Source organism: Esox lucius, chromosome 6, assembly GCF_011004845.1.
Source record: "Esox lucius isolate fEsoLuc1 chromosome 6, fEsoLuc1.pri, whole genome shotgun sequence".
NCBI lineage: Eukaryota > Metazoa > Chordata > Actinopteri > Esociformes > Esocidae > Esox > Esox lucius.
In genome coordinates, this window is record NC_047574.1 from 12,503,286 (window position 1) to 12,521,899 (window position 18,614).

General features: G+C 39.6%; 1 protein-coding gene across 6 annotated transcripts in view; it reads left to right on the forward strand.

The window, feature by feature from the left end:
• The window catches only part of hhat (hedgehog acyltransferase), a 67,795-nt gene that overhangs the window by 12,254 nt on the left and 36,927 nt on the right, over positions 1-18,614 (forward strand). For 5 of the 6 annotated variants that reach the window (XM_010889066.3, XM_020047039.2, XM_020047038.3 and 2 more), the window contains exons 8-9: positions 1,491-1,641; positions 11,181-11,216. In XM_010889066.3, coding sequence (XP_010887368.2) covers positions 1,491-1,641; positions 11,181-11,216 — 187 coding nt within the window. Of the gene's footprint in view, positions 1-1,490; positions 1,642-11,180; positions 11,217-11,441; positions 11,700-18,614 lie in introns of those variants that run through there. The other variant, XM_020047042.2, reaches the window with a different exon arrangement.

Here is an 18,614-nt window from a genome sequence, read left to right on the forward strand (position 1 = left end):
TCAACATGAATGGTCACAGACTGTTTATTTCCATTGACCAAGCTTTATCTAATGTCTGTATACCTAATTGATAATTTAACCACAACATAAACCCATTTGCGATCTTAATGTCTCTTGGTCTGCTCAGCAGTCTGGTTGGCCCCACAAGGGCAGACCTAGAGACAAATCAAAAATAATCATGTCAGAACTTGTTCACCTTTAACGAGATGTTGTAACCATCAATATTTAAGAGAAAAACCAATGGATAATTTTGCGGAAAACTTTTTAAGAAGACATCCGAGAAAAGGCTAGAAGATGTAATTGCTGTCTAAGGTGTGTCTTACCTATTGATTGAGCAGGGGTGAATACTCATCTAATCAAAGAATATTAAGGTGTTGTTTATAATGACAACCCCGTTTCCTAAAAAGTTGGGACACTGTGTCCAGACCTGCGTCAAGACTTGTCTCTGATTGAAAACATTTGGCGCATTATGAAACAAAAAATACAACAAAGTAGACCCTGAACTGTTGAGCAGCTGATATCCTATATCAGGCAAGAATGGGAATACATTTCACTTTCAAAACGACAGCAAGTGATCTCAGTTCCCAAATGCTTACAGAGTATTGTTAAAAGATGGGGTGATGCAACACAGTGGTAAACATGCCTCTGTCCCAAAAATGTTTAAATGTGTTGTTGCCATCAAATTCAAAATAGCGATTTTATTTTTGCAAAAAAATAAAATAAAATCAGTTTCAACTCTGTTTCACTATTTATGAAATATAAGGATACATTATTTGCACATCACTGCATTCTGTTTCCTACTTTTTGGAAATGTTTGTACTGTATATACAGTACAACCTTTTTCATTCTTTGTAATCACACTTTGTAATGCAACACAAATAATAATGCAACACACTGTACTTTTACAGTAACATTGTCTGTAACAATGTTGTCTTGCTGTATTCCAATAGTCTTATTATACACGTTTGGGGTTGGTTCAATTTAAACAAAATATGTATTCAGGATAATGTATTCATTTTATTCTGGGAACAAAGACTTTTGTGTGAAATTTCATTAATTTTAATGGACGACTTGCACTGAAATAAAAATGTAATGTGTGTATCAAAGTGGAATCAAAGCCGATTTATCAGTGTAACTGATTTGATTTATAATACTTGGGAGAGGGGGTTACCTTCATGAACAGTGTAATATGTGATGAGCTAATTCTCCAGTTGGCTCTGTTCACATAAAAGAGCTGCATCGTTTGGCTCCTTAATAGCTCACCCTTCAAAAAAAACTAAAAAAAATGGAGGATCTCTTCTGTACAGAACCAAAGCATAGCCTACCGTTGGGAAAAAATATAAAATACACTACATTATACACCCTGCCAAATTTATTCTGGCAGTTTTACTATTTATTATGCATGTACTGTATAATAAAAACTCTCTCCTTATCCTTGCCCATCTCTCTTTCTCTCTCCATCTCTCTACCTCTCTTTCTATCTCCATAAGGTGGGCTCGCCCTGGCTTTAGTCCAGTTCTTCTATGTGAAGTACCTTGTTCTGTTTGGTGTTCCATCTCTGCTAGCTGAACTAGATGGTCTGGCCCCCCCGAAGCTACCACGCTGTGTTAGCATTATGCACAGTTTCACCGGGATGTGGAGGTGAGATCTGAGTGTGTACACACACACATACACACACACACAGATTCATACACATGCAAACAGTCTGTTTTAAGTCAGATGAAGAGTTGTCTCACTGCAGCGCTTGAGATATAGCTGGAATTGGAATATACTACCAGCGCCTTTTAATCTTAGCATTCACAAGACCGAGTCAATATAGCCAGAATGAGCGCGCGTCTGCATGCATATTTGTTGTGAATTGCAGTTTCCCTGTGTGTCAGCAGGTGGGTTCAATAAGGCTAACTAAATCCATTGCATTCATCAAACAATCTTTCTCATTTCATTGTGTCACTGATGAAAGGCGGTTTGTTAAACTTAAACTACAGGTGGCAGGGTTGTCTAACTTTGTCTCCACATTAAAAGTCTTTGTTATTTAATCTGAACAACACACATTTAGAGTAGCCTATATTGCAATAGAAAGTCCGTGCTCATTACTGCCATTGACTTCTCAAATAGATCCGTAATAGTTTTTTTATGCAAATGTATTTTTCAAGGTGCCATATGTAAGATGTTTACTCTACTATTAGCATAAATACAAGCATAAAGGACCAGGAGACTGCAGTTAATATTTAAGTTAATGTTTAAAATATTTTTTTCTACAAAATTGTTTAGAGTACCTGCAATATTCCCTATTTAAACATTCTCACTGGGCCGGCAATTAGTTAGCATTGACTTGAAGTCTCCTCATACTCGCTTTAGACACTCACAGTGCTGTCCCCCTACATTAAACCACCCTGGACTAGCTAATACTATTCTGGTCGTGTTTAGTTAGGGAAGAGAAGGTAGACACAAGGTTGTGTTAATGTTTTAACTCAGTCATGTAAACGTTAGACGCAGGATTCTACAGAGCACCCCTTTAATGACAGACTTGGCAATGGCGTCTTAAAAGGGGAATTACGGTATATACATAAAAAAAATTATGTTGATTTGAGAGAGAAGTTCAGACTAGGGACATCACTAGAAAATCATTGATGGGGGGGCTAAGCCCTGTTTTGGGGGGTCTGGGCATACTCCCCAAAACATCTTTTCATCATGTATTTTTAGAGTAACAACGGGTGTAAAATGTATCAATATAAGGTTATTTTTGGTCAAGGTTAGCTAAAAGTAGACCTATCTCAGTTTGTTAGACACTTATCTAATATGACTTAAATTCTCTCCAAATAATGAAAGTCTTCTCTGTCCTCATCCATCCGACACCAACAAAGGCACAAAAACGGCTGTACTATGTTGCCAAACTACTTTAGTCAACTATAGCTTATAGTAAATGAACATCTACATACAGTATATATTCTGCTTCTAAGCGAGATTTCTTTGAATCATTCTGAGTATTTTCAAAACAGATTGTCATTAGCCCACTCATCTCGGAATGAAGTCATTAAAAAATCTATCATAATTAAAAAAAGAAACAATTAATAACCAAATCTCCCTTCCTCTGAACAGAATGTTGCAATACGTTAACTTCAAACTCAAACAAACATGAATCTGTGAAACACACAGTTTTACAACTGTGTTCCGTAGAAACTAAGAATTGATAGCATATCGAACAGTATTTTTGAAAAACATCTTGTACCGAGTAATCTTTTGATCAAGTTGTCAGTGTTTTTGATGATTATTAGTGACATACAAATGTTAGCTAGCATGTCATAAACGGGAAATTAATATTTTCAGTAGTTGGTTAGTGAAGTAGCTAAAACATACAACCCCCTAGAATCGCCCCGCATCTCCTTATTGGCCACCTTAGTATTTTGTTGGATTACATTAATTGCTTTTTATTTGTAAAAATAAAATTCTCTGAATTGTCTAATAGAAAGTTGTAGCTAATTTTCTTGCCTTCCCGTATAGAAAAAAAAAAGAAAGATCACTTTGATTTTTCATGAGGTCCGGACAGTCGTGGAAGTCGAAATTTACGAACTGCAACTTGTCTAAACAGTTTCAATACATTATATTTTTAAGATCTGTTTTAACCTCCATACACCATAAAAATTGTACTAGCTCAAAAAGTATATTGATTAGCAAAACATACCGTTGCTTTCCAGTGCTATTCCCCAACTTGTTATGGGAATGACTAAGAACACATTGTTATTTTCAGCAACGACTTGGGAGAAATGTTTTTTGCAGAACTACAGATGGCTTACTTTGCCGGCAAGTTTATCATTTTTTTTACTTGTCCAGTGGACTTGACCACTAGGTTACCCTGCCATCCTGTGTGATGTGTAATGCCTAAGAACAGCTCTTAGCGTCGTATATTGGCCATATACTACACCCCCTCATGCTTTGCTGATTAATTATAACAATTTGTTTGTCCACCTCCATTAAAACAACCATAATCCATCCATCTTCTTCTGCTTATCTGGGGCCGGGTCGCGGGGGCAGCAGTCTAAGCAGAGATGCCCAGACATCCCTCTCCCTAGACACTTCCTCTAGCTCTTCCGGGGGGACACCGAGGCGTTCCCAGGCCAGCCGGGAGACATAGTCCCTCCAGCGTGTCCAAGGTCTTCCCTGGGGTCTCCTTCCGGTGCGACGGGCCCGGAACACCTTCCCGGGAAGGCGTTCAGGAGGCATCCGGAACAGATGCCCAAGCCACCTCAGCTGACCCCTCTCGTTGTGGAGGAGCAGCGGCTCTACTCCGGCTCATTTCAGCCGCCTGTATCCGGGATCTTGTCCTTTCGGTCATGACCCAAAGCTCATGACCAAAGGTGAGAGTAGGAACGTAGATTGACCAGTAAATGGAGAGCTTCGCCTTGAGACTCAGCTCTTTCTTCACCACGACAGACCGATACATCGACCGCATTACTGCAGAAGCTGGACCGATCCGTCTGTCAATCTCCCGTTCCGTCCTTCCCTCACTCGTGAACAAGACCCCTAGATACTTAAACTCCTCCACTTGAGGCAGGCACTCTCCACCAACCTGAAATCAACCATAATGAAAACCTAAAATAATATTATTTAACAGGTAGAAGCAGACCTAGAACACGAGGCTTTAATTTCAAATTAATTTCAGGCTTGCATCTCCCTTATTAAAGTTTGTACACTACATTGTCGCCTGTGTCAGTTTCTACTACTCTATTCTTCCCACGCCATGCTCACAAGGGAATCATTTTTGTTAGAAAGTTTAAATGACTATGAGCAAAACTTCCACAACTTTCAGTAAAATTATTTGTTTTGTCTCCCTTCAACTTCCTTAATTTATGGTGCTGTAGAGCCTTAATCAGAGTTAGGTTAATGAATTTGGCCCTGCCATGCCATGTACTTGTTGAATACAGAACTAACACACTGGCACTTCGACTGAACCTAATGGAAGTGTTGTAGATAGGGGCCTGGTGGGACGGGGGAGCGGAGGGGTTAGCAGTGCTCCTCCATGACAAATTAGCCTTTCCAGGATATTAACTGCTACAGGAAGTGTAGGATTGAGCCAGTGGCTTGGATTGACTCCGGTTCTGTGGTGTATAACCCGGTCTTGGCTGCTGGTGTTGACACTGAAGCTGTCCTGCCCTCGATCTTGGCACTTAGTCTCATCCCAGCAGCATCTATCTAGCTGTTGGCTTCCTAGCCCCAGTACTCTGAAAATAAAGTGAATAGAGGAGGCAGAAGATTAATCTAAAATAGGACACTAAACAGGATCATAGGATACTGTGATAAACAGAGTCATAGGATACTAAACTGACTGTTGGATGGGGAGGGTGACTATTTTTTTTTTGTGTGTGTTAGTGCATGTGCGTGTAAGCACACCACTCTGTGTGAAATTGTGTGTGTGTGTGTATGCATGTATTGTCACAATCCTGAATGTGTGTGTGTATGTGTAATGGCTGACCAGGTTCCAAGATATTGTCTGCCATGAGCAAGTGCTGTTGGATAATTGATGTCCAATATGTCTGCGTTTAGTTGAGCAAGCTGAATCTGAGCCATGAATTACCTTGGACAGGTTCATCTGGCTTCCCTCGGTTTCTGTTGGCTGAACAGATGGGAGCTAATGATGGGGACCACAGTGTTCAGAGAGCCAAAGATGTTTGCATTGCAGCCTTTCTCACTATATTATCTCACTCCCTTAATTGCCTGTTTATTCACATCTGTGAATGCGTGCATGTACACACATACACACACATATACATATATACACACACACACACATACTACATTGTTCTTAAAACACCTAAGCCACATCTTGCCCACATACAGCAGGGAGAACAAGTATTTGATACACTGCCGATTTTGCAGGTTTTCATACTTACAAAGCATGTAGAGGTCTGTCATTTTGATCATAGGTACACTTCAACTGTGAGAGATGGAATCAAAAATCCTGAAAATCACATTGTATAATTTTTAAATAATTAATTTGCATTTTATTGCATGACATACAGTGGGGCAAAAAAGTATTTAGTCAGCCACCAATTGTGCAAGTTCTCTTACTCAAAAAGATGAGAGAGGCCTGTAATTTTCATCATAGGTACACTTCAACTATGAGAGACAAAATGAGGAAAGAAAATCCAGAAAATCACATTGTAGGATTTTCTATGAATTTATTGGTAAATTATGGTGGAAAATAAGTATTTGGTCAATAACAAAAGTTCATCTTAATACTTTGTTATATACCCTTTGTTGGCAATAACAGAGGTCAAACATTTTCTGTAAGTCTTCACAAGGTTTTCACACACTAGCTGGTATTTTGTCCCATTCCTCCTTGCAGATCTCCTCTAGAGTAGTGATGTTTTGGGGCTGTCGCTGGGCAACACAGACTTTCAACTCCCTCCAAAGATTTTCTATGAGGTTGAGATCTGGTGACTGGCTAGGCCACTCCAGGACCTTGAAATGGTTCTTACGAAGCCACTCCTTCGTTGCCCGGGCGGTGTGTTTGGGATCATTTTCATGCTGAAAGACCCAGCCACGTTTCATCTTAAATGCCCTTGCTGATGTAAGGAGGTTTTCACTCAAAATCTCACGATAAATGGCCCCATTCATTCTTTCCTTTACACGTATCAGTCGTCCTGGTCCCTTTGCAGAAAAACAGCCCCAAAGCATGATGTTTTCACATCCATGCTTCACAGTAGGTATGATGTTCTTTGGATGCAACTCAGCATTCTTTCTCCTCCAAACACGACGAGTTGAGTTTTTACCAAAATTGTATTTTGGTTTCATCTGACCATATGACATTCTCCTCTTCTGGACCATCCAAATGCTCTCTAGCAAATCTCAGACGGGCCTCAGATGGACCTGGGCTTAAGCAGGGGACACATCTGGCACTGCAGGATTTGAGTCCCTGGCGGCTTAGTGTGTTACTGATGGTAGCCTTTGTTACTTTGGTCCCAGCTCTCTGCAGGTCATTCACTAGGTCCACCCGTGTGGTTCTGGGATTTTTGCTCACCGTTCTTGTGATCATTTTGACCCCATGGGGTGAGACCTTGCGTGGAGCCCCGGATCGAGGGAGATTATCAGTGGTCTTGTATGTATGTCTTCCATTTTCTTATAATTGCTCCCACAGTTGATTTCTTCACACCAAGCTGCTTACCTACTGCAGATTCAGTCTTCCCAGCCTGGTGCAGGTCTACAATTTTGTTTCTGGTGTCCTTTGACAGCTCTTTGGTCTTGGCCATAGTGGAGTTTGGAGTGTGACTGTTTGAGGTTGTGGACAGGTGTCTTTTGTACTGATAACATGTTCAAACAGGTGCCATTAATACAGGTAACGAGTGGAGGACAGAGGAGCCTTTTAAAGAAGTTACAGGTCTGTGAGAGCCAGAACTCTTGCTTGTTTGTAGGTGACCAAATACTTATTTTACAGAGGAATTTACCAATAAATTCATAAAAAATCCTACAAAGTGATTTTATGGATTATATTTTCCTCATGTTGTCTCTCATAGTTGAAGTGTACCTATAATGAAAATTACAGGCCTCTCTCATATTTTTAAGTGGGAGAACTTGCACAATTGGTGGCTGACTAAATACTTTTTTGTCTCACTGTAAGTATTTGATACATCAGAAAAGCAGAACTTAAAATTTGGTACAGAAACCTTTGTTTGCAATTACAGAGATCATACGTTTCCTGTAGTTCTTGACCAGGTTTGCACACACTGCAGCAGTCCCCACTGTAGTGGTATTTTATTTTTTTACCTTTAAAGCAGCCTACATGCAGTACCTCATAACCTTAAATGTAAAACATAGATAACACTACATATATACATCTGTAGAGCTGTCTCCTTTACCTGATTAAAGTGCATTCATCATGTGATGAAAGGGTTTACTGACTGTTATGCCCCTAATGACAATTGAAGCAATTCCCAGAATCCAGACTGTGGCTTTAATTGGTGTGAAAAGTTCTGTCTCTGTGTAATCACTGCCCATCATCAAAGGAACCCATTCTGCAGAATTGCTGAGATGGGGAGTTTCATACTTTAGGTTTTGGGTTATTGCTGGTTCTAAGCTGAGTGGGTTGGAGTCCTCTTTAAAAATGCCATGGCGTGTAGTTTTGTGGCAGTTAAACCTTGTTGGTAGTCTACGTGGGGTGATCAGAAGATTTTAAAATACTGCAGATGGGAACAATAAACTGAGAGCAAACTGAAAAACAAAATTACACATTTAGAATATATTTTTGTTTTATGTTTCTTTTTGAGCAGCATTGTCCTTTGACTGATATGGAAATTAGGTTTTAAATGTTGCGTCTTAAAAGGAGAATCTTTAAGTTCAAGTTTTTTGATGGTTGCATGCATAAGACACCAGGCAAACCGCACAACAAACTTCTGGCTCACCGGTTTTTGCTTCTGTAGAAAGGTAAGTGATAAAATAAATTGACAATAATGAGATAAGAACAGCAGAACACCGTATCAGAATGATTAATCATACCATGTACAGTACAAAAGTATGGCAGCTGAGAATGTATTTATAGATATTTATCTGAGCAGTAAGTGTTTATAAACACAAAGAATGAAAAAGGCCTCCCTTGCAATGAAAATCAATTCACTTTGCTAAACTGTTGTATTTTTTTCCCCAAGTAGTCCTGTGGTACTGTAAACTTTCCCAAACAGTTTCCTTCAGGGTTTTTACACAACTTTGGCTGCTTGTTATTCTTCTCCTGTCCAAGTGATCAATATGTGACCAATCTAATACTTTGAGTGTTCCATTTGCATATTTCTGGTGTTTTGCAGAGTTATGCATGTGCTGAAAGTTAATGTTTTTGCCAATCAATCAAAGAATGGCAATTTTGTATAAGCTTTATTTTCACGTTCAAAGCATACTTTGGTGCCAGGTGACTCTTGCAGTGGCTGTTCAAGCACTTCACTCTGAGCTGAACAACAAAAGACCCTATGCTTTGGTACGTCCCTGTCTGATTGACTGCAGGCGAATGAACAGCGCTTAGCTGTGTAATAATGGCGTTTGATAATGTTTCCAGATTTTGCCAAGCGTAGTTTTAGGTTTCTGTTTTATACGGGTGGGAACAAGTTCCTCGTGATGCGCCAGGTACAGCAGGGCCTTTATGTCCAGTGAGACCGTTACCTTAATTTTCTTGGATGCCAGGGTGATGGGGGTTTCCATCTGGAATGTCATTTGGAACACCACCTTTTGTAGTGTTCACTCTTGAATGTCCCTCATGCCAGCCTCAGAGAGCAAAATGCACCTGGTCATCTGGAGCAACATAAGCATTCATGGGTGGCTCAATTGTTGTCTACCTCAAAACAAGTGTAGAATGCACTGGGCTTGTCTAGGTCTGTAGGCACTGGTGTGCGCCAAGCAGCTAGATTTGCCTTGTGGCCCATGACAGCATATAGTCCTCGCCGCATGTGTTTGCAAGTCAAACTGGATACTGTAAGTTCATGCTAATCATGATGTATTTTCCTTGTATGTATAAATCCTTGAAAATGTTCAAGTCTGTATTCTCAAAGCAATCTTTCTGTGTCATCTGTCCACCATCTCACTGTCCTTTGTGTGGGTGGCTTCCTGTTGTGTTGCTGCTTATAAACAGGGAGGAGGAACGGAGAGATGAAGGGGGGGGGGGACTTGGTTTTTGTGTGCTTCAAATATAAAAGTTTATGAAAAGTTTCCTGCAAACATATCTTCCAAACCCATCTTCATCACACTGCTTGCTCAAACGGGATAAAAAAAAAAAAATTCTGATACGTGCATACAACCAAAAGGAGTCACAGTACACAATGTAATGAGGCAGACCTGTCGGCTGTTGAATGTGCCCAGCCCAGGCAGTTATTGAGCCAATTTGTGTCATGCTACGCTGGATCCCTGGGCCTTCCGCAACCAGGATTCAAACACCTTCCCACAATCTGTGCAAACTTCTAATGTGTTGATGAGATTTGTTTTGTGAGGAACTAGTGGTGTCAATAGGCCGAAACTGTCAGCATTATTTTGTGTTTGAAGAGAGTTGCAGTGAGATTACACAAAATCAACAAAAAATAAATGTAAAAAAATGACTTGGGAGCATACTGATTTGGTGCTATTTTCCCATACAATAGCTGGTCATTAGATTTTTCATCTTTGATTTCATCTTTATCAAGGGTGCCAATAACGTTGGAGAGGAGTATGTATATTCAATGAGGCTTGAGTGTTCTAGTGTTAATATAATCTTCATTGACAATAATTTTTTATAATCAGTGGCTCTTTGCCAGGCATGGATGGTCACAACAGTAAAGCACTGAACTGCATTGGCAAGGCAGCACAGTCAGTCTGCGGCAAGCATATTACAGGGGACTCGCATCCGTTGCCCGCAGTTTGAACGCCAATCGGTATGAACGCCAATTTGTGTAAGAGGGGTTCTCACTACGTGGACTTGCATGTATGTCTACCATGGCTAACCAAATATATAAAGGAGCCATGAGAGGTCCTGTTTCCTGCTCCCTGTGAGATATCAGGAATAATATCGAGTCAGTGTTGGCGAGGTAGGGCTTATCTCCAGCGGGCCTCAGGGCAGTCACACTAACATCAAACGCATGGCAGGATCCTCTTTCAACTGGCCTGAACTGTGTATTTGTGCTTAAGTGCATACAGGCCTGTGTAAGACAGGAGTCATGACCACCTCATTAAACTGACTGTAACTAATAAGTTACATATTATTAACAAATATTTGGTTCACAATTCGTATATTAAAAAAAGTGCGAAAGCAAAACATAATGGAATGTTTTGACATCATTCCCTGTAAATGTCTTTTCTGTAGATAAAAGGGAAAGAGAAATTATAGTGAATCCCCCAAAAAAGCCTCCTTTCATCTTTTTCAGGAAATGTTGCAAAGGCTTTGCACTAAATCCACATAAATATGAAATACTTGGGCAAAATACTGCCATAATCCCTTCTTTTCCTTTTTTGTCTTTGCGCTTGTTGAAACCATGCAGGGCTGTGGGGCAAAAAGTAATGCAGGTGAACAAAAACAATTTGAAGTAACAGGAAAACCATTTGCAATGAGTCGTTTTATCAGAAGTTGTTCTTTTTAATTTCAGTGAACTAATAGAAATGGTAACTCAGTTGGTGAAATGTGTATCATAACAGTTTAATAACCCTCCGTTCTCCTTAATGTCTCTTTTGTTCCCCAGACACTTTGACGTGGGGCTTTACTACTGGCTCATCAGGTAAATATTACACTTTACTTCATTTTAAATGTTACATATTCCTTTATCCTTTTAATTAGTACAAACCTAGAGAGAAATCAAATCTTTTTTGAGATTTTATGACAGAGCTTTAAGGTTTTTGTGATACCACATGATTGGAACTCAGCACTAGAAAAATACAGGAACAGCAAAATAACTGAATGTACTGACTGTGTTTTTATGTCACTGCCTGTATCCAATAACCAGAATGGACATTTTAGATTGGTGGCAAAGAGGTTTGGAAACAGTTACAGGAATTGAAAGTGGGTTTCCTTCAAGCCTTTTTCCTTCATTCACGGTTCTTCCTTCAGTTCTGGCACTCAGCCCAGTTTTTGATGGACACACATTGGGTTAATTGTGGGTGATTTGGGGGACTGATGGCTGGTATTTACTGTCGATAATCAAAGTCATGAAATTTGAAAATGTTAATGCATAAGAATAAAAATTCAGGACCATTACACAATGTTCTTTAGGTGGACCTTTTACTTACAAAAAAAAGGTGATTACATTTTTTTATTTTTTATTTTTTTTAATGAACACATTCGTTAAACCGGGCAAATTCACTGGCCACTTCAAATTCCATGCACAGTTAAGGTAAATTCATCATTCAAAATGTATTGGAGAACCGATATATAGGTCGATCCCTAGTTCAGGCATTGTCATTTTGTGTGTGTGTGTGTGTGTGTGTGTGTGTGTGTCTGCGTGTGTGCATACAATGTTTGTAAAATAAGGATTGTTGGTTGTGATGTGTAAGGATCGAGGGGACTTATTGGAGAGGGAAGAGAGTAGCTCTGAGGAGGCTCTGGAGGGAAAAGGGAGAAGTCTTCAGCAGATGGGATACTAATACCCATGTCACTGACCAAAAATGCTGAATCGCTGGCAAGCTTCCTTTTAACCCTTTACCCAACACAACGGTGCGTTAGCTGATCTAGTACATTTCCTGGTAAGGGAAACACTGTTTGCATTCATAATCCTGTGACTCCCAATGTGGCCTTGTGTCGATATGGATATCCAGGAAACAAAAGCTGTTTGATCCATTGCTGTGTTTGTTTGTGTCATTATTATTCCATGTCTCATGTAGTGGCATAGCAGGTGAACCGCTTTCCGACATATTGTTTGTTTTCTTTTTGTAAATGTTATGTTCACCTGGAAAAATGCCCATCTCTTTGAATATGCGCATATATAAAATGGGTGCATAATGAATTTGTGTTGTTTTCTAATATTTTTTTTTTTTTTGGACAATAAGCTCTGAATGTGTTAGTTTGGGCTCTGTGCTCAGGTCTGATGAATAGGTTTAATTAAAGGTTAATTACATTGGGTTACCACACCATAATTACCTGGTCAGACACCTGCCATATAGTCCTATCTAATTCATCAGCCCAACTCTAACAGCCAGTTTACTGGGCCCATGTTAAACCTAGTCCTGGATGAACAGATTTAATTTAACATTTTTTTGGTTAACAAATATACGTATTCTGTGTTAGTGAAATTGTCCCTACAGTATGTGCAACTAGTTTGTAAGGGGAAGGCTTGATGTAGGTCTAGTGAACAAGCCTGTTACAACAGAGAGATAAAACCAGTGTAAGAAGATAACCTGTGTGAACGAAATCATAGGGTCTGGCATTGCACAACGCTTTTAATTACGTAACCAACATTCTTTTGTATATATATCTTGTAATAGCGCTACTGTATGTAAAAGCTATCTATTTTTTTGAATAATGTTATCTCCAACTATGAACACTGTTAGAATGTCCTGTAGCTTTTTCCTTCTCTTCCTTTCTATTCCTCACCTAATCAAAGCACCCTCAAGTGCTTTCGATTAAATATTTGCTGATTGTGATGCTCAGCTCACCAACGTGGAGACCAAATCATATGCACAATGCCCACGTCCCGGCTTCGCCAAAGTGGTGCTGAAGTGGTTCTAATGCAGTTTTAAGTCCACTTTAAGTGTCAGGAGCATCTGTGTTCCTGGTCCTAAGTGAGTAGGTGTTAAAGGTCCTGTTCTTCAGCATGACTCATTAGCAACTCACTATCACCGGCTCAGCTCTCTTAAGGTATTCAAATGGCTCTTTGCACCCTATTTTATTGTCACCATCGTCTCCACTCATGCATTACTATCAGGCTTTATCATCTTTCTCCATAATACAATCAGGGCTTAATTTTTTCAGGCAGTGTTATTGTACATTTTAAGGATGTATCAATCCTATCATACCTAAACACACCTCTGACAATGAGACTGTGCAGGGAATTATACGCAAACATTTCTCTGATTAAAAAAAGAAAGAAAAGACATAGGCAATCCATTTGATACAACACGCCTTACACCCCGTCCACATCAAATGCGCCATGCATATGTGTAACAACGGAGGTTCAGTCATTTCCAGTGAACAAGTGCGTTATGACGCAAAGACGTACAGCACTGTGTGTACCGCTTGCGGGTGCGTCTTGTTTGGGGTGTTGCGTGCCTTGGTTTCTTTCCTGCTCGTGTGCAAAACGCGTGCGTTAATCAAAGCGGAAACTGTCACTTTATAAATTAACTGACCGTCATAAATAAATAACAAGCATTGTCAGAATGGAATTGAGTGAATATATATTAAATATTATTTGTAAAAATTATGGCCTACATAATTGTATTGACTAAAATGAACAAAAAGCTTCCAAATACACTGCTTTATACACAGTCAAACTACCTATACAGCTTCTGTTGCTAGAACAGACAGAGTTTGTATGTAGCTAGCAAGTTATCCCCAAGTGGCAGACATATGCTGACAAACGTGCAGTTGATGGCTTAACAAAACATTCAGAACTTAGAGTTACTGACCTGGTAGCCAAACGTTTTTTTTTTCTTAGCCAAAGTATTTTTGTAAATCACTTTAATATATGGACTAATCCCTCATTGTACACAACAACGTTGAAGTGTATATAAACCATCTGGAATGTGGGCTGATGTAACATCAATTTTGGACTAGATAATTTGTATGAGACATCTGGAATCTCAAATAGCATACTATTCATACTCTGTAGAATGCCAGACTAGTATGCCAGAAGGTTAGTATGTCCCAAACCATAGTATGCTGGAAATAGTATGCCAACATTTCCTGGATATAAAGCTTGCTAGCATGCCACATTTCATGGCACAACAACCAAAATGTTTCTTTAATAAGTGAATGATGTTGATGCAGTTACTATCAATATAGGTGACGCTATCTGACTTTTTTGTCAAGTGAAAAGACGAGAGAATGGTTGCAAACACCTGTTTCACTGCGCAAGGGGTTGTTATCTATAGTAGCCTACCCCAAAAAGCATGCATGGTTGAGTACTTCAAAAATCCACTGGAAATAGTAGACCATCCGGACATTTGGCATACCATGTTCAGCCTATGGTTTGGGTCATGCAAATCTTCTGGCATACTAATCTGGCATACTGCAGTATGCACAGTAAGCGATTTGAGATTTCAGAGCATTTTGTCATGCATTAAAACCAGTTTTTATGAAAAGTTTACTTTTTACTTTCTAGGCTATTTGTATGGCTTTTGCCACTGGCCATTTGAATCGATTACAAGCCAGGAGTACTACACTCTTACTACAAGTGAAAAGAGAATCATTAAAAACACTGTCATTAAAAATACACCCCCCCACCCCCCGGCAACAATGTGAATCCGATCCTGCCGTAGATGTACTAGCTTCTGAATGTGAGAACAGAATAGAAACATACGTAAAACAAAAATACATAATTTCAGGAGAGAGTGAAAGGAATGGTCCCCCCCACGGGCCTGGGTACAACTGCACCTCTTGCACAGCCAATAGATGCGCCGCGGCATGTGCCACAGCTGATTGAGCTTCCTCAGTGTTGTTTTCACTGTGAACAAACATTTTGAAATAACGACCATCTGCGTGGAATAAGCAAAGTTCCATCAAACACGTTACTGGGGTAATGAACGCAATATAACCATATGATGCTGCACGAGTTGCTTGCGTAAAGATATTTCAAGCGATTATGAACGTACTTTTTTATTACATTGTAGATATTTTTCATTATTTCGCTTTAATAAAGACACAAATATTTGGTTTTGGCCATCAGGGAAGCAACGGTTTGTAGCCCACCCAGAATCCCATTCTAACCACATTGTAGCTTAAACATCAAGGGACAATACTTTCAAACGCTGGTGTGATTCAGTGTTGGAATGCCTGCATACTCAGCAGCTCTTCACATAAGAGGGTCTGATATGTATTTTATACTGTAGACAGCAGGTTGATCTAGAGCACAATGACACGAGATGGTAGAAATAATGAGATCATATACCAGCAGCAATCTTGTAGATGAGATTTAGAAGGCTATGAATAGACGCTGCCTTGTTGCTGTGGTAATTTCGGGGCGGACGGGCGGACGGATTTACGGGCCATGGCCCAGACAACCTGGTCTAATGGACCAACTGGAAAAAGACTGATCCTGCACTTACTGTATTTAATTTCAAGTCAAGCATGTCTTTTACATAATGCACTGCTTTTTAAAAAGGAAAATGTTTTTTAGGGCAAAATTTTAATACATTCAGAATTGGGATTAATCACAAATGACTACAGAATATTTGGCAATTAATGGCAATTATTTTAATCATTTGTCAGCACTACTATTTACAGTGTGGCAAAAAAGTATTTAGTCAGCCACCAATTGTGCAAGTTCTCCCACTTAAAAATATGAGAGAGGCCTGTAATTTTCATCATAGGTACACTTCAACTATGAGAGACAACATGAGAAAATATAATCCATAAAATCACTTTGTAGGATTTTCTATGAATTTATTGGTAAATTCCTCTGTAAAGTAAGTATTTGGTCACCTACAAACAAGCAAGAGTTCTGGCTCTCACAGACCTGTAACTTATTTAAGAGGCTCCTCTGTCCTCCACTCGTTACCTGTATTAATGGCACCTGTTTGAACTTGTTATCAGTATAAAAGACACCTGTCCACAACCTCAAACAGTCACACTCCAAACTCCACTATGGCCAAGACCAAAGAGCTGTCAAAGGACACCAGAAACAAAATTGTAGACCTGCACCAGGCTGGGAAGACTGAATCTGCAATAGGTAAGCAGCTTGGTGTGAAGAAATCAACTGTGGGAGCAATTATAAGAAAATGGAAGACATACAAGACCACTGATAATCTCCCTCGATCCGAGGCTCCACGCAAGATCTCACCCCATGGGGTCAAAATGATCACAAGAACGGTGAGCAAAAATCCCAGAAACCACACGGGTGGACCTAGTGAATGACCTGCAGAGAGCTGGGACCAAAGTAACAAAGGCTACCATCAGTAACACACTAAGCCGCCAGGGACTCAAATCCTGCAGTGCCAGATGTGTCCCCTGCTTAAGCCCAGGTCCATCTGAGGCCCGTCTGAGATTTGCTAGAGAGCATTTGGATGGTCCAGAAGAGGAGAATGTCATATGGTCAGATGAAACCAAAATACAATTTTGGTAAAAACTCAACTCGTCGTGTTTGGAGGAGAAAGAATGCTGAGTTGCATCCAAAGAACATCATACCTACTGTGAAGCATGGATGTGAAAACATCATGCTTTGGGGCTGTTTTTCTGCAAAGGGACCAGGACGACTGATACGTGTAAAGGAAAGAATGAATGGGGCCATTTATCGTGAGATTTTGAGTGAAAACCTCCTTACATCAGAAATAAAAAGGTTTATATATATATTTTTTTTATTTAGCCAGGATAGTCTACACAGTAACAATGACTACTGTTTTCCTGGGAGTCCTCATTTCTACATTCAGATCTGCTTAGTTGAGCCCAGCTTAAGTATTTCATATTTCAAATAGTTTTTGAACCCAGGTCTACGAAGCAGCATGGTGAGATACTGCAGGACCCCAGGGAACATACACAGACACATACACATACCATACAGAGCTCTGGTAATAATAACAGGACTATTTTCCCCCGATCTGAAATCGAGGTCATTATTCAGACTGGCTATGTACAAAATGGCCTTCTATTTCCTATTTAGAACATACTACGACCAGGGCTCATTTGAGACACTGTCTGACTGCTCATCTAGAAATTGAGAACATTCCAACACACCGGTAATCTACACAAGAAAGGTTGTCCCACCAAATTCAGACCAAGAGCTGACTGAAAGATGCGTTTGAAAATATCTAATAACCTCAGGGTAACATCTAGGGATCTACAGGCCAAGTGCAACTTCAACATTGAACTCTCAGAAAGAAACAGTACAAACTTGGCTTACTGTATGTGGGGCATTCGAAAGGGAGAAGCCTCTGCTCTCAAAAATAATATCAAGACACAACGGATGTTTGCAAGAAAACACCTGGATAAAGACCAAAACTACTGGAACCATGTGCTCTGGACCAATGAGTCAATGGTGGAATTGCTTTACAGCTATGCCAGATGCCATGTTTCGTGAACTAAACACTGCCTTTGAATTGAAGAACTTCATACCATTAGGCATGGAGGTGCTGGCATTATGATTTGGGGCTGCTTTGCTGGATCAGTACCTGTCCAGTTTGTTATCATTGTGTCAAATTCTTCAGGGGAATGTGAGGCCATCTGTCAAAAAGCTGAACCTGAACCGAACATGGATCTTGCAACAGGACAATGATCCAAAACACACAAACAAAAACAGAATGGCTATAAAAAAATATATATTTGAATGGAATGGCCTACTCAAAGGCCAGATCTATCATTGGAGTTAACCTGAAAATAACATATATATATATGTATATATATATATGTGTATATATATATATATATATATATATATATATTGTATATGTATATGTATATGTATATGTATATATGTATGTGTATATCTATCTATATGTATATCTATCTACATATTATAAAAGACAACTTTCCAGTTTAAATCCTTTTTCATATGACTGTACAGAAAGGAAATAGAAAAGGCTTACATGAGAAACCTAAAGAATCCAACAAACTATAGGGTTTCACACTGCCTTTTCCTGACATAACTCTAATTGCCCCCCACAGTGCGCAGTCAGCACAAAACCTGACTTCCTGGCGTAGAATAACACCTGCTTCGGTTGCTGCTGCCAATTGGTGATGGCCTGTGTTAAGTGAAACTCAACTGTCTAAATGTATTCCAAAGAACTGAACAGCTTAACCTATTCCATAGCAATATTAACTGCAACAAAAACAAACAATGACTCTTGGGCACAAGTTGGAAATGTTTTGCTACCTGTGCTGTTTTACAAGCAGATGAGTGATGCTAAGCAGAGGGTATTATTATAATTCCTTGACTTTTGTACAGTTAATCTTTGCATTGAGGAATTCTACCAATAAATTCTATGTATTTGATTCAGCTACTTACCAAGCGTGTGACAACTGCGACCTCTGCTGG